Source organism: Esox lucius, chromosome 12 (assembly GCF_011004845.1).
Source record: "Esox lucius isolate fEsoLuc1 chromosome 12, fEsoLuc1.pri, whole genome shotgun sequence".
Taxonomy (NCBI): Eukaryota; Metazoa; Chordata; class Actinopteri; order Esociformes; family Esocidae; genus Esox; species Esox lucius.
In genome coordinates this window covers 24,875,534-24,891,578 of record NC_047580.1, presented here as the reverse complement: position 1 = coordinate 24,891,578, position 16,045 = coordinate 24,875,534, and the positions used below count along the sequence as shown (strand labels likewise).

The 16,045-nt window shown below is 47.0% G+C and overlaps 1 protein-coding gene across 1 annotated transcript in view; it reads left to right on the top strand.

Moving 5' to 3' along the window:
- LOC105022405 (membrane-associated guanylate kinase, WW and PDZ domain-containing protein 1) overlaps positions 1 to 16,045 on the top strand; it is a 55,994-nt gene that overhangs the window by 13,381 nt on the left and 26,568 nt on the right. The window contains exons 2-3 of the mRNA XM_029124060.2: positions 11,774 to 12,066; positions 14,712 to 14,828. Of these exons, the coding sequence (XP_028979893.2) occupies positions 11,774 to 12,066; positions 14,712 to 14,828 (410 nt within the window). The remainder of the gene's footprint in view (positions 1 to 11,773; positions 12,067 to 14,711; positions 14,829 to 16,045) is intronic.

Genomic DNA, 16,045 nt, shown 5'->3' with positions numbered 1-16,045 from the left:
GTCTGTAGGGCAGTAGGAAGGCCGGGCAGGGGCAAGAGGCGGCAGGACTTCGAGAACCGATCCACAACGACCAGGATGGTGGTATGGCCCTGGGAAGGGGGGAGATCAGTCAAAAAATCAACAGAAAGGTGGGACCATGGTCGTTGTGGAATGGGCAAGGGGTGCAACTTGCCCACCGGTAGGTGCCGGGGTGCCTTACTCTGGGCGCACACCGAGCAGGAAGAGACGTATACCCTCACGTCCTTGGCTAAAGTGGGCCACCAGTACTTACCGGCCAGGGCGCGCACTGTTGGCCCGATGCCAGGATGACCGGAGGAGGGAGATGTATGCGCCCAGTAGATGAGGCGGTCGCGGACAGACGCCGGCACATACGTACGGCCCTCAGGGCATGTGGGCGGAGAGGGCTCGTCGCGCTGCGCTCGGGCGATGTCCGCGTCCAGTTCCCATACCACCGGTGCCACGATGCATGACTCCGGGAGCACGGGAGCATCATCCACAGGCCTCTCCTCCGTGTCATGCTGGCGGGACAGCGCGTCAGCCCCGACGTTCTTACTCCCCGGCCTGTAAGTGAGAGTGAACACAAACCGGGTGAAGAACATAGCCCACCTTGCCTGGCGAGGGGTCAGCCTCCTCGCTGCCCGCATGTACTCCAGGTTCCGGTGGTCAGTCCAGACGAGGAAAGGGTGTTTAGCCCCCTCTAACCAGTGCCTCCACGCCGACAGAGCTCGAACCACGGCCAGCAGCTCACGATCACCAATGTCGTAGTTCCGCTCCGCCGCACTGAGCTTCTGGGAGAAGAAGGCACAGGGACGGAGCGTGTTACGACACCCCGTCCGCTGGGAGAGGATGGCACCGAGCCCACAATCGGACGCGTCCACCTCCACGATGAACTGGAGCGACGGGTCGGGATGGGCCAGGACCGGAGCGGTGGTGAAACGGTGTTTCAGTTCCACAAACGCCCGCTCCGCGTCCACGGTCCACCTCAACCGGGTCGCCCCCCCCTTCAGAAGGGAGGTGATCGGAGCCGCGACCTGGCTAAAGCCCCGGATAAACCTCCTGTAGTAATTAGAGAAGCCTAAGAAACGTTGCACGTCCTTGACCGTGGTTGGGGTCGGCCAATTACGCACGGCGTCAATGTGAGGCTCCTCCATAGCCACACCTGTGCTGGAAAAGCGATATCCCAGGAAGGACACAGACGACTGGAAAAACAGACACTTCTCGGCTTTCACGTACAGGTCATGCTCCAGCAGTCGAGCCAGCACTCTGCGCACTAACGAGACATGTTTGGCGCGGGTAGCAGTGAATATCAAGATGTCATCAATATACACTACCACTCCTTCGCACAACAAGTCCCGGAATACGTCGTTGACGAAGGACTGGAAGACTGAAGGAGCATTCATCAACCCGTACGGCATCACTAAATACTCGTAATGGCCAGATGTGGTACTAAAAGCGGTTTTCCACTCGTCTCCTTCCCGGATACGCACCAGGTTATAGGCACTCCTGAGGTCTAATTTAGTGAAAAAGCGGGCCCCGTGCATCCTCTCCACCTCCGCAGAGATCAAAGGGAGAGGGTAGCGGAACGGAATGGTGATCTTGTTCAGCGCCCGGTAATCGATGCACGGGCGCAAACCACCGTCCTTCTTTTTCACAAAAAAGAAACTCGAGGAGACCTGTGACTTGGAGGGCCTAATGTATCCCTGTTCCAACGCTTCCGTAACGTAGGCGTTCATAGTCTCCGTTTCGGTGCGAGACAGTGGATACACGTGACCCTTCGGGAGTGCGGCTCCGTCAACGAGGTCTATCGCACAATCCCCCAGCCGGTGTGGTGGCAACACAGCAGCCTTGGCTTTGGAAAAAACCGTAGCCAAGTCCCTGTATTCGGGGGGAATGGGCACGGCGGACGCACTGTCTGGACTCTCCACCGAGGTCGAGCCAACGGAAACACCCAAACACCTACCCTGGCACTTCCGCGACCACCCCGACAGACGTCGACTAGACCAGGAGATGACGGGGTCGTGTAGGGATAACCAGGGGAAACCTAAAACTATTGGGAATGTGGGTGAGTCGATTATGTGAAAGGATATGGTTTCACTGTGTCGGTTGTCGGTAACCAGGAGGAGGGGAACAGTGCAACTCGTGACCAGACCTGACCCTAGTGGCCGGCTGTCTAGAGCTCTCACGGGCAGGGGGGTGTCGAGGGCCTGGAGGGGTATGCGTGACCGCAGGGCAAAAGACTTATCCATGAAATTTCCGGCTGCGCCTGAGTCTACCAGCGCCTTACACCGGGAGAGCCGCGGAAAGCCGGGGAACCTAACAGGGACAGTGCACATAGAGAGGGAAGAGGTTAGTGGTGAATGTGCATGTGCTACCTGGGGTGATGCGGAAGTGCCCTGCCTGTCACCTCTTGACTCGGGGAGGGAGGTGCGGTGCGGCGCGGTTGTACGGCCTCGTTTCCTCTTGGAGGCACTCCGCACCTCTCCTCCCCTACACCTGCCCGACAGCGCAGCCGCCCCCAGGGCCATGGGGACGGCGGCGTCTGGTTGGCAGGGTGGAACGGGCGGGCCTCTTCCGGGACGTCCTCGGGCAGCTAGCAGGTTGTCGAGACGGATGGACATGTCCGCCAGTTGGTCAAAGGAGAGGGACACGTCTCGACAAGCCAGCTCCCTCCGGACGTCCTCGCGAAGGCTACACCGGTAGTGGTCGATCTGAGCCCGCTCGTTCCACCCCGATCCCGCTGCCAGGGTCCGGAACTCCAGAGCGAATTCCTGCGCCGATCTCGTCTCCTGCCGTAGGTGGAACAGTCGTTCACCCGCCTCTCTCCCTTCGTGTGGATGGTCGAACACGGTTCGGAAGCGGCGGGTGAAATCGGCGTAGCTGCCCTGGGTGGGCTGCTCGGTGTTCCAGACGGCGGTGGCCCACTCCAGGGCTTTTCCGGATAGGCAGGAGACGAGCGAGGTGATCTTCTGAGCCTCGGTCGGCGCAGGGTGCATCGCCTGGAGCGCGATGTCCAGTTGTAGGAGGAATCCCTGGCAGCGGTCCGCCGCCCCGTCGAAGTCCCTGGGCAAGGGGAGATGCAGTGCCCCCATGCTAGGCGGCGAGGAAAGGGCAGGCGGAGAAACGGCCGGTGCTGCGGGGGTCTGCTGGCTCAGCTCTAGGCGCTGTACCGCTTTCAAGATGTTGTCCATTGCCGCGCCTAGGCTGGCCAGCATTGTTGAATGTACTCGGACCGCCTCCGCAACACCGACCTTGCCTGTGGCTCCTGTAGGCTCCATATCCTTGCTGTCTTTCTTGGGTGTGTGATTCTGTCACGGCTTCGGGGTTTGAGGAGCAAGGAGGAGCAGGAGAAGGCGTGGTGGAAGGATATTTAATCGTATCCACTCGAACATATACAGCGTAAGCTGAACAAAGCGTAGCACAGCTCTACACACAGGTAGAGACAATCACACACAAAGACAGGGGGAGCAGAGGGAACATATATACCGGGGGAAACAGCGATGATGAGGAACAGGTGCACTAAACGAGACACAGGTGAAATGTATTATGAGACGGTGGTGTCAGAAGGCCGGTGACGTCGACCGCTGGGGCCCGCCCACTGCAGGGGGAGGTGAACCAGCAGAGGTCGCAGTTGTCACAGACTGGGAGAACATGGCTGAACTACATACACAGGCTAACGAGCAGAACAGAAACCGGTGGAAACACAGGTGAAAGGAATAGACTGATAAACTGAAACAAGAACAGGAAGGACCATACAAGGACAAGACCAGTCAAGGACAGAAAACAGAAAACATGAAGCGGAATGGTCCCCTCAGGCTGGGGCCGTTAAAGTACCCCCCTCCTCAAGGCGCGGACACCCGGACGCGCCAAAACGAACAAAAGGGGAGGGCGGGCAAGGCACCAAGGCGGAGGCTCCACCTCGGGATGGGGACCAGGGACAGGAACAGGCGGAAGTCCCCTGCTGGCGCACCGACCAGGGACCTGTGGAGAACCAGGAGCTGGAGCAGGCAGAGGAGGGTCAGGAGCCGGCGGAGGGCCAGGAGCTGGCGGAGGGTCAAGAGCCGGGGGAGGGCCAGGAGCTGGCGGAGGGTCAGGGTCAGGCTGGGGAGCCCTGTTGTAGTTAGGATTCAAGCAGCCGTGTGCAGCACTGATTTAAGTTTGTTTATTGATTTATGAGGGTAACCGGAAAGAAAAGCATTGCAGTGATCTAATCTAGAAGGAACAAAAGCATGGATCTGCTGTTTTTCTCTGGGGTTTTTAAAGAAGATGAGGTAGTTTGTGTTTAAGTTAATAGTTCTACTAGATTTGCCTTTAACAAACATGTTTTGGACAAGGTCAATTGCACTCAGGTTACGGTGGTGTGAATATTGTGTAAAAAATCTCTCCATCTCCAAACTCTCTGATGCACATTTAATTAAATCGTCAATAATTAAAAGGTTGTTTTTCTGAATCGGTAGCAGATTGTCATCACACAGCGATCTTGGTAGACCTTCTAAAAAAGTGATCTCCTAGAATGTGATTTAGTAAGGCCTTGTGCTGTAATCAGGGAGCAGTTCACGCTTGAGGTAGACAACTCTGAAACGCTTAGACACTACTCGGTTTTTCAATGCGAATGTTCTTTTATCTCTCACAATTGCGTCTGCATTAGCAAGGACGTGATCGTCATCGCCACCTTTGCCTAATACAAAGTTATTAACCAGTCATGTCAGCGTCTCCAAGTTAACAATGGTTGTGTTGTAGCTGTTGAGTGTAATGCCTTTTGCTTTGAGAAAGGTCAGACCTTTAACGGTTTTGTAACCGTATGTCTTATGCCCAGCACTAACAAACTGAGCGATGCTGTCACCATCCGGTAACTCATCGGTCAAATCACCCAAAAATGGCCCCAGTGGGGTCACCCAATCCCCAATGTCGTGTGACAAAGATCACGGAATCAGTGTCTGTGTAGAGTACACGTCTATCCAACTTCTCCATGAGTGAATACAACTCAAGTCTAGCATAAGCGGTTGTGAACGCAGCAATAACATTTTTGCTGTTATGTGGTCTGTTTTGTGTAACGCCACTGTACCATCGCAACTGTGTTCTAAGATGAAAGAGAAATAACCAACATCTATTTCACTGGAAAAAAAGGCTAAACTGGCTAAACTCCTCCGGATCTGTAATTAGCATTGTGTTCATAAAGTTAGACCGCTCACACATCTTACCCCAAAGACTATTCATTGCCAATTTAGCCAAAGATTGCCTAGCATAGTTTACAACTATGTTTTACTTGTCAAGCTGCACACCCTCCTTTTCATGATATTAATGGATATACTGGTCTTTAGCCTCATCGTCAACCACAGATGGCGGGAAGCCGCTAGCTTCCTGCTTGTGCTTCATGAATGTTCTCATGTAATTTGCAAAAAGATTATCTGATGTACTGGTGAAATCCCAGACTTCTAATATTTTCACAATGCAATAACCTTTCTAAACAGCCTTAACCATCTCAATAGAAACCAAAGTACCAGTTAGAGATCTTTCTGAATCAGTATGTGAACCATCAGTTACCTGGTTTTCAGACTCTGCACATAATCTACACAAGGGAAAGAACAGCTTACTGCCGAACCTGTGCGGTAAAACGGGGTGATAAAGCCCTTTCGGTGGACACACCGTAGCCCTAACAATACCAAAATAGGTGTCTAGCGGTTTGAAATCTCGAAAGATTATATCTGGATGCCCAATTGGATAAGTCTTTGCCTTGTTGCAGAATGGGTCAAGACTACAGACGTCGTTATACTGAATAGTCTCCCCTTCTTGAGCCGTAAACTTCAAATGAATTGCATTGGTACGACCGCCAAAAAGAGCATCCCAATGGTCAAGGCGCTATGAAGCATCAAAAGTCTTCAATAAAGCTTTGACGTCTGCGGATGTGTTTTTAAGCTGATTCCACTCACACTCCCATATGTATTGAACATGTACGCTGTGTTGTTCTTTTAAAGCCTCAAGCTTTGTCAGCCATTGTTGGTGCATCAACCCCTACTGAGTCTTCGTCACCGGGTTGGTGCTTACTGAACAATGAAACTTTGGCGGAAATCTGTGCCAGAAACAGCCTAGAAATGAATAGACTGTGCACACCCCATTGCGTTCAGCATATCCATCAACATAGTAGGCACCGATTTTCTCTTCACCCCTGTTCAGGGCGTGTTGTATTGATATATCCTCATCAGAGGCCACATATTCAAGCCATTGGATTGAGCTGTTTGAGAATGTCTTCTGACAACGGTTGTATTTGTCTGAGGGGATCAATGCAATGGTGTCCTTGGTGAGGAATCTGTTGCGAAAGACTTTCATGCAAGCCGAAGCAATTGTAATTGACCAGAATGGGTCAACACCACCACACTCCAGGAACTCGAGTCTGTAGCGCATACAACCCTCTCTCAAGATGACCACATAATTCACACAGTAAGCCTTTATTTCATCCTGCATGACAAAGGGGTCTGCGGAAACAGTTTCATACCATTGCAAAAACTCATATTTTTCTTTAACCATCATGGTATTCACACCAGAGTAATGCGGTTTCCGGATGGGGGCCAACATAGTTCCCATTCTGCTTGATGTTAAACTTAAAGAAAGCAATGACTATCAATGTATCTCTGATTGCATGTGCTGTCTGCAAAAATCATGAGCTTGCTGCCATTAGCAATAAGTGTTGTGCCAATACTATTGTTAGCAAGGTACTGCTTCAAGATGTAACCATCGAAACCTTTAGACTTGTGTGCTATAAATGTGTAGTCATTATATTTCGGTTGCCTAAAAAGCAGTGACAAAACCATCTCTGGCTGAGCAACACGTCTCGTTATCAAAGCTTATTGCGCACACTATATTTGCTGTGTGTACACTGTTCACCAGATTGGCAATTGTCTCAAAATCATAAAATATGTAGTCCTCACTGGGGTCCTCAGGATTAGAGGGTTTTACGATGATTCATTTCAACTGCCAGATCCATGTTACAATTGGGACACATTTTATCCATGCACTTGTGCGCTTTATAGTTGGTAATACTAACGTTGTAATGACGGCCGCAATTGACACAGTATTTCTTCTGGTCACACCTGCTAACCCAACGACCCACACCTTTGTGGTGCTTGAAGCGTTTATGCTGTCTATAACAAAAGTCAGAATAACATAGCCGCTTACAGTCCGGGCACTGCTTTGTGTTACAGGGTTGGGTATGACAATCTTGATGAAGACAGACACTACAGCTATGTTTACAGCCATGATCACCGCAGGTGTTAAACCCTGTATAATACCACTCACAAACATATGACACACCCAGAAAACCCTTCAGATTCATGATGCCATAGAAATGGTAATCATGTAAGTACATTAAGACGCTTCTAGGTTGGGTGTCCTCGCTGTTTTGAAACTTGGTAAAGAGACTATCCCGTGTTTGATGAAAGACAACAATTTTACACCCTGTAATTTCTTCAAACCGAACAATATCTGTGAATGCCACACAATCCTCTAATGCTAAACCAGCTCCTGTATGTAACTCACGACCACTAACCAGGGCCTCAGCATATGTGTACTGTGGGTTCAACATACCCATCAAACAAACCGAAAAACATGTAGGATCATTATTCACAGCCACATATAAATGCCTTCTTTCTTTATTGAAAATCTGATCTATCAATACTGTTTGTGCTTTACGTCGCGGGGCACCACCCTCACGGTTATTGACAATTTGTACCACCAGCTCTAGTGATTCATCAATCATAATCTCAGCATTACTCTGCATAACACTTTCAAACACTTTTCAAACGTGCGTTCATTATATTCATCTGCTCTCATGGTCACATATACGGGGGATATCAGAGATTCACCAATCAACTCAATCTGCAGACGATCACCAGGCCCATGTACAAAGTCTGAAGCTCTAACAATCAAAGTATCCAATCCAAACAAACCATGCATCTGAGGATTATTTTGTGCATCGCTGTGTAACAAAGTAATGACCGGTTCATTTGTATTTTGGGTGTATTCTCTTGATTATGTGTAGATGTTGTTGGTTGTTCCCTGTCTGGTCTGTTTGTAATATCTTTCGCCATTTTTGTAGTTTAACTAACGATCCAGTTATAGGTTAAAATATTATTCTAATTCAAACATACATCACAGTTTTGATGAGTTGACTGTAAAATATGTATTACCTTCAGTTTTCAAGCATGAACAAAAATCCCCTGACGCTGTGCAGCCACAAGGCGGGGTGTCCGTAACTGAAGCCGTTATGCCATTATGGTGATGTACTCTGTATCATCACCACGATCATCACCATGATGATACAGACACTGATGCTAGTCACTTGGTCTGAAATAAATACAAAGAGGGTTAACAAGCGCATACAGGTATTTAAAGCTGATTAACAATAATGTTAAAAGTCTACTTACCTAGAACATGTCCACGTTGGCCAATATGGGTTTTCAGTCTGTCTAAGAGAAGGGAGTGATCAATAGTGTCAGAAGCAGCACTAAGATCAAGAGGCAACAAGACGGATAGGGAACCCTTGTCTGAGGCCATTAGAAGGTCATTTGTTACCTTCACGAGTGCAGTCTTAGTACTATGATGGGGTCTGAAACCAGAATGGAGCATTTCATAAACGTTATTTGTCTTCAGGAAGGCATTCCGTTTTTCGGTTGGTTTTTTAAAAATGTTTCTACGATTTTTGAGAGGAACAGGAGGTTTGATATTGGCCTATAATTGTTTAATATGTCTGAATCCAGATATTTTTTTTTTGAAGAGGCTTAATTTCCACAATGTTTAGTGAGTTTAGTACACATCCAGAGGAAAGGGAGCAATTTATTATGTTCAACATTGTCTTACCTAGCACCGGAAATAGCTCCTTTAGTAATTTGGTTGGAATCGGGTCTAGCTGACAATTTGTGGGTTTAGAACTCATTACAAATTTAGTGAATGTGTCAAGCGATATGGGATAAAACAAAAATCCCCATTGACACCTGGTCAGGGAGGTTCAGGACATTCTCAGGACAACTGACAGTGAGCTGATATTCCAGGATTTTGGGGGGACATTATTAGATCTACAATATCTATTTCTCGTGATGGGACTAAATCTAAGATATGATTGCGGCAGTGCATGGACCTGAGACATGTTGGATAAAACCCATTGAGTAAGTTATGGCTTCAAAGGCTTTTTGAAGAGGGTCATTGGACTTTTCCATATGAATATTGAAATTGCCAAAAAATAGGATACTCTCTGCCAGAGATTCACCAATCAAGACTACAAGGTTAGACAAGAATTCTGGAAACTAATTGAGGAACATTGTGTATGGCCCGGGGGGCCTGTAAATAATAGCTATGTAAAACGATTTATCAGCCTGTACTGGGCCAACCAAGTCTATTATTGCTCCCAACAATCCGGTTTTCCTCCGAGGCTGATGATGTGAGGGAAAATCTGAAAGCTGCCTACCCACATTCATTTTGCCCTGCTGGTGGGCTACTCCATGGTCATCTTCAACCACGCCCTGTCCAGTGCTGTGGTTCCCTCTTGCTTCAGGAATATCGCCATCACCACAAGACTGTCCTTACTACCCCTGTTATCATGAAGGGCTTTGAGAGGCTTTTCACAGTCCATGTTTGAATCCAGATTGCCAGGTTCACCTGACCCATTCTGCAACTGGATCCTGGATGATCTGATGGTCAGAACCCAGGTTGTGACAATTGGAAACAAAACCTGCCTCCTAACACTGGGGCCCCCCCAGGGTGTGTCTTTAGCCCTCTGCTGAAGTCCATGTCCACCCACCACTGAGTTGGCCAAAACCAAGATAATCTTGTGAATCTATTGACTTGAATTCCTTTGAAAACCTATAGTTAAAATGAAAGAGGGCAGTCCATAAGTGGCAATTTAAGGATCGGGAAAGATCTTGTGTTGAGGAATGGTCCAGTGGCCCCTCTGGAGTGTTTTTGAGAAGGTCTCAGTGCTGTCATTCTTGAATAGGACAAAGGGGCACAAAGTTAAAAAAAAAGTGTGCCGTGGTATTGAGAGATAATTTTTTGGGAATTTGTTGTAATTTGAAAAATCTGTCTTTTTGATGAATTTCTTTGAATCATTATTGAAGAACAAGATCTTAAACTTGTTAATCGTTTGAGAGTATAGCTCATTACCTCTGCTATTTATTGTTTTGCTCATCACAGGTGCAATTATTTTTGGAGGTGACATTTGTGCAAATGTTACTGCTCTTCTTTTGTGACCAAGCTGTTCCTTTTTCATAGATCTCTTATCTGTCAATCAAATTATTTATTATATAAAGCCTTTTTTACATCAACAGTTGTCACAAAGTGCTTATATGGATACCCAGCCTGAAACCCCAAAAAGCCAGCAACAACAGAGCTGATGCACAGTGGCTATTGTGTCCCTAGTAGGGTCGAAAATTTGTAAGAAACCTTGTGAGGAACCGGACTCTGAGGGGTGCCCAGTCCGCCTTCTGGCTGTGCCTGGTGAAGAATATAAGTGTACATTAACATTTGGGGCACATGAATGTTTTTGCATGTTCAGACGAGAAACATGTCTTTAAAATGAAATGGTCGAGTGACATATAGGACATTACCAATGTCTGATTACTAAACATATGTATATTTACCCAAAACTATGACTACACAATGTATGCATTGATAATAAATGATAAATAGTACATGCATTAATTATTATTTAATACATTCCTGTAATAGAGCAACTGTGCATTGACTCAATGTGGGGAGCCTACATGGGTGCAAGATTTGCCCCCGCATTGGGCCCACACCATGCCAGTGTGGGCATGTTTGCTGTGAAGAGAGGGGCATGGTTCAGGCAAAGCGCTGGCTGCCCTTGGGGGCAAATGTGAAGCCGATGAGCAACGGTGCGTTGGCCCATGTGTGGCCAATACTTTAGCCTGCATTTGGCCCGTATCTTGCCAACGTGGACATGTTTGTTCGCTATTGACCTCTTCATCTGAGTGTGTCAGAGTCTTTGCTGTTTTTTGGTTTGAGCCACAGTCCACTAATACATTGTTTTTATAAGACACCCACAATTTCCATTGTCATTCAACTTCACATGAGGGTAATGATAAAAGTGTCCTTTTCCTGTGTTGTGTGTATGTTCACTATATTTTATTAATGGTACCTTGGAAAAACAATCTCAGTGTGATGAATTCCTGACTGTAAATACATGACATCATAACACAGTAGTGTCTGTGACACAGTCTGCCATCTGTTTCTGTCTCAGGTGAGGTAGCTGCAGAAAGTATCTGTCTGGAACACAACTGTGTCAAAAGCTACATTCAGTTTCCAATTGTAACCAACAACGTTGTTCATTCATGCGATTCTTGAACATAAATGGTTCAATCTATTAATTTCAGAATTATGCAGTAATCTGATCTGATTTTCTCTGAATGATACACTGTCTGTCCGTGGACATGGTTGTTTATGCTGTTGTTAAAATGCATCAAGGATCGAACTTGCTCATTAAATTTAGTACAGTGACAGCGATTTTACATACAATTCTGAATGGACTAAAGCGTCTGATTAATCAAACGCAATCAGCTTTCATTTAACGTCAGTTACTTTGTTCTTTCTGGGGGCTAACTGGGACATTTCAGAGGACAACTATAGTCAGACACAGGCCACCAAGAACAGGGACTGTTCCTGAAAAGGGGGACCCTCTCTAACTCTACCTATCCTCTCTTATTCTCTTTTGCTCCCTCTCTCTTGTGTCCTTCCTCCTCTTCCCCCCTTCCTCCCTCTGCTCCCTCAGCTCTTTTGCCATGTCTAAGGCAGCCGTGAGGAAGCTGCACTGGCGTTCCAAGGTCCAGGAGAGCTTCATCCCCGTGGTTGGGGGTTCCTCTGGGGAGCTGGGCCTGGCTGTGGGCGGTGGAGCTGACTACGGAGAGTTCCCATTCATCACAGCATCCCCTGGGGGCGGGCTGACAGTGGGCGATGTGATCCTAGAGATTGGGGGGACTCCAGTGTTAGGGATGACGCTAGGAGATGTCCGGGGGGTCCTCAACTCCTGCCCCCATCCCATCTGCATCAAGTCCGTCTCCCCAGGTACTGTATCAGAGTGGTAACGTCCTCTGGGGAAACATTGTGGATGCAGCTACTAACTTCGTCAACACCCCTAACTACTGAGGTGCCACCTACAGAGGGCGTTGCAACGATTTTCAAATTTCTATGCCTTTGGAAAGTGACCCCTTAGTATATTTTGTTGTGTTATAGACACTGTTTATAATTGATTCAATTATTCAATTATTTGTATGCCATCAGTCTACATACAAATAACCCATAATGACAAAGTGAAAACACTTTTTTTGTCTTGCCTGTGTGCTCTGGGTCCTTGTCGTATAGAGTCGTACCCAGTCTGAAGTCCTGGTGCTCTGGATCGGGTTTTCTTCAAGGGCCTCTTTATTTTTTTCTCTCTTTATCTGTCCCTTAATCCATCCCATTCTACCAGTCCCTATTTCTGAGAAGCATCCTAAAACACGCTTCATCGATTGTTCAAGCCAGGTGATGATCGGTACCTTGTTCTCATCAGGTGCAGTGCTTGCCATTCAGGGGTAATTCCTCAACTTCGGTCTAATCCTACCAGATCATAATTTAATCAATTACAAATTAAGTCTTAAGTCTTGTTTTAGGTCAGAGAGGGCACACTCCTCCTGGTGAATAGGTGCTGGTGAATACTTCCTGGTTGGACAAGCAGTGGGATAAGAAACAGAATAGTTTTACCAAATGTGCATTGGAAGACACATATTTGAAATTAAAACATCATAGATTTGGGAAGGGGACAATGTTTCTGGTCTGAGGTATGGGAGCCTGTTATTCCGGGGAGGGAAGCGTTCACATTCCTAATGACACATGTGACAGCAGGTCCAGAAAGGGTTGTGTCCATGTGACCATTCAATAGCCTGTCACCCTGGAAGGGCCTTGATATTTATGCAGGGGTTGCTGGGGGCAACGGATGTCTTTGTTAAATCTGAACATAGCAATATGTCCCCGCTATGTCACCTGACTGTTGCTCCCCGTGGCCTTGCTGCGGTAGATTGATGTGTAAATGGCGTGCAGGACTGTAACCGAAGCTCTTAACCCTGGTAACTCAGCTTCTGGTACCTCCATTATCATTCTGTGTGCCAGGCAGCCAGACGGGCCTCCCTCCCTTGGTATTCTGACTGCATGTATTTCGAATCCATGCGCTGTAGACAAAGATGGATGGGCTGAGCTGTACTGTGCGGTTGAACAGCACTTAGGCCTACTCCACCTACTGCGCCTCCTCCCACTCATCCTCTACTTCTCTCCACCCACTCCTCCTCCCCCTTGCATTCCGTTTTCCCTCCTCCTGCTCCCTCTTCTCTGCCTACTCCCCTAACTTCCATAATCCAGGCCGCCAGTGACACCACATTGTGTTCTCATTCTTTATGGCAGTGTTGATATGAGTAAATAAGTTTCATCTGTGTGTGACACAGGGGAATTAAAGGCCTTGTACTAACACTGTTCATGTTTTGACAGAACCTATTATAACTGTCTACGACAGCTTGGGGATGTGATGTACAGGGTGGAGAAGCCATTTATTATAATGTGGCATATTGTGCTTAGGAAATGGATGTGCAACACACGTGTTTCTGTCCAGCACGTTCTGTTGTTTCTCCATCATTTTAAATATACGCCACAGCATTAGTCTAAGGTCTTTTATATTTTAACAAAGCCCATTGCTGGACAGCTGTTACACAATGCCAACAGAAGCCTGTCATTATTTTTCCAGAAAGCTGCGGGCCCGAGGCTTGATCTGTGCGTCACGCTGTCCATATGTAGCGGGCTCATGTGTGTGCATTGGAGACTGTCTGTGCTGATAAAGTTTTATTAGAGTGACGTTTTAATAGCAGCACGGAAGATTCAATCTGCACTCATATCTGGGGAACTGGGGCCAGGGGGGGTGAGTGGTCGTCTGTCAACGTGACAAGCAGGGAGATGTACTCAGGCCATCCATAACACCAAGTGACCTGTCATCAGAGGCCATAAAGTACTTGAGATAAAATGAATAGATCAGAGAGTGGAGTAAGTGTCAGCCCGCTGTGTGATGTTATGGATGGCCTGAGTATCATTTCCCTGCTTGCAACCAGTCTGTTGCGTTTTCAACCATGTGTATTAATACGCTCCATTAAAAGGCTGGGAAATGCTAGACTGTGTCCTCAGGATGGCTAATAGTGGCTGTTTAAAGACATTGTATTTGGGATATTTTTTTGATTGTATTTAACTTTTATTTGAAATCTGTTTTTGATAAAAATATGAGACAGTCATCATTTTCAATAATTACTGAGGGGTTAATACTACTAAAATAAAAAATATTTGTTATGTTTATACAACACATCTAAATCAAAACAATCTTAATATGCTTCAATGGCAAGAAAACAACCAAGCAAAATATCACGAGCAGCCTGGCTATAGTTAGCTAGGTCAGCCAATAGAGGCATTTATTTGAGTACATCAAACCCACTGTAGCGATACAGACTTTGTTTTTATCTGGGGAATGTTAGCTTGAACTGTCACTCCTTCTGACAGGTTATGCAAATATTTAGACAATTCGTCAAGTTTTTTTACTGCTCAGCTGATACTGCAATTTCACTGTCTTTGTCTCCCTCCCTCGTCTTCCCCTCTTCCCATTCGATGTCCCTCTCCTTTCACTCCCTCTGCCTCCCTCACAGGCTCTGCGTTATGTAAGGACCTCAGGTTGTATTTGAGTAAGTGTTTCACGCCGGGCTCCGTGGACAGCCAACTCCAGCAAGTTATTCGGGAGAACCTGTACCTCCGAGCCGTGCCATGTAAGTCCCATCTAGCCGTGCCATGTAAGTCCCATCTAGCCGTGCCATGTAAGTCCCATCTAGCCGTGCCATGTAAGTCCCATCTAGCCGTGCCATGTAAGTCCCATCTAGCCGTGCCATGTGAGTCCCATCTAGCCGTGCCATGTAAATCCCATGTAGCCATGCCATGTGAGTCCCATCTAGCCGTGCCATGTAAGTCCCATCTAGCCGTGCCATGTAAGTCCCATCTAGCCGTGCCATGTAAGTCCCATCTAGCCGTGCCATGTAAGTCCCATCTAGCCGTGCCATGTGAGTCCCATCTAGTCGTGCCATGTAAATCCCATGTAGCCATGCCATGTGAATCCCATCTAGCTGTGCCATGTAAGTCCCATCTAGCCATGCCATGTAAATCCCATGTGGCCGTGCCATGTGAATCCCATATAGCTGTGCCATGTAAGTCCCATGTAGCCGTACCATGTAAGTCCCATCCAGCTGTGCCATGTGAATCCCATCTAGCCATGCCCTCCGTCGGTCCCATTATGGCCCCTTGTTGCACAACAATGGATATCAACCTGTAAGTCCCCTTTAAAGTCCCACTAAACATTCTGTTAGTCTTCCATTTCCTGGGTCATGTACTGTCTAATATAGGTTGGCATGTTCTTTTTAATAATGGAAACAGGAATACGTATTGCTATGCTGATGACATATTTCTGGACTGTCTTAACATCATTTAAACACTTTAACAAATCCCCTATCTAGTACATTTATTCAGACTGAGAGAAGCCCTACACGGTTGTTGCCACGGTAATAGTGTTAATTGGTATACAATCACAATCTTGGGGAAGCTGTTTCTGTCACCTCTGTGTGTCAGTGTATGCAAATGGAGATGGGTTGTCAACCCTGGCTTCATCAGCCAAACAGTATTTACAAGTCAGGTTTAGGTGAGAGAAAGTACCTAGAGGAATATTACATTTCCATGGTAACTGTATGTTACAGTGTTAGTTTTATCCAGAATGTTATTTTATTCAGTTTATTGCTTCATCTGCGCCTTTTTAGGGTCTTTGTTTAATGCTATTTTACAAGTTCAAGTCTTGTCTTATCTTTTTATTGAACCCTTAACTGTAAACATCAATTGTTTGTTCAATGATAATTACTTAAGGTTATCTAAAACATTTGAAGCACTTGCTACGATGTATTTGGAGCATCACTTGCTATCTTAATTATTTCTCTAAGAAATC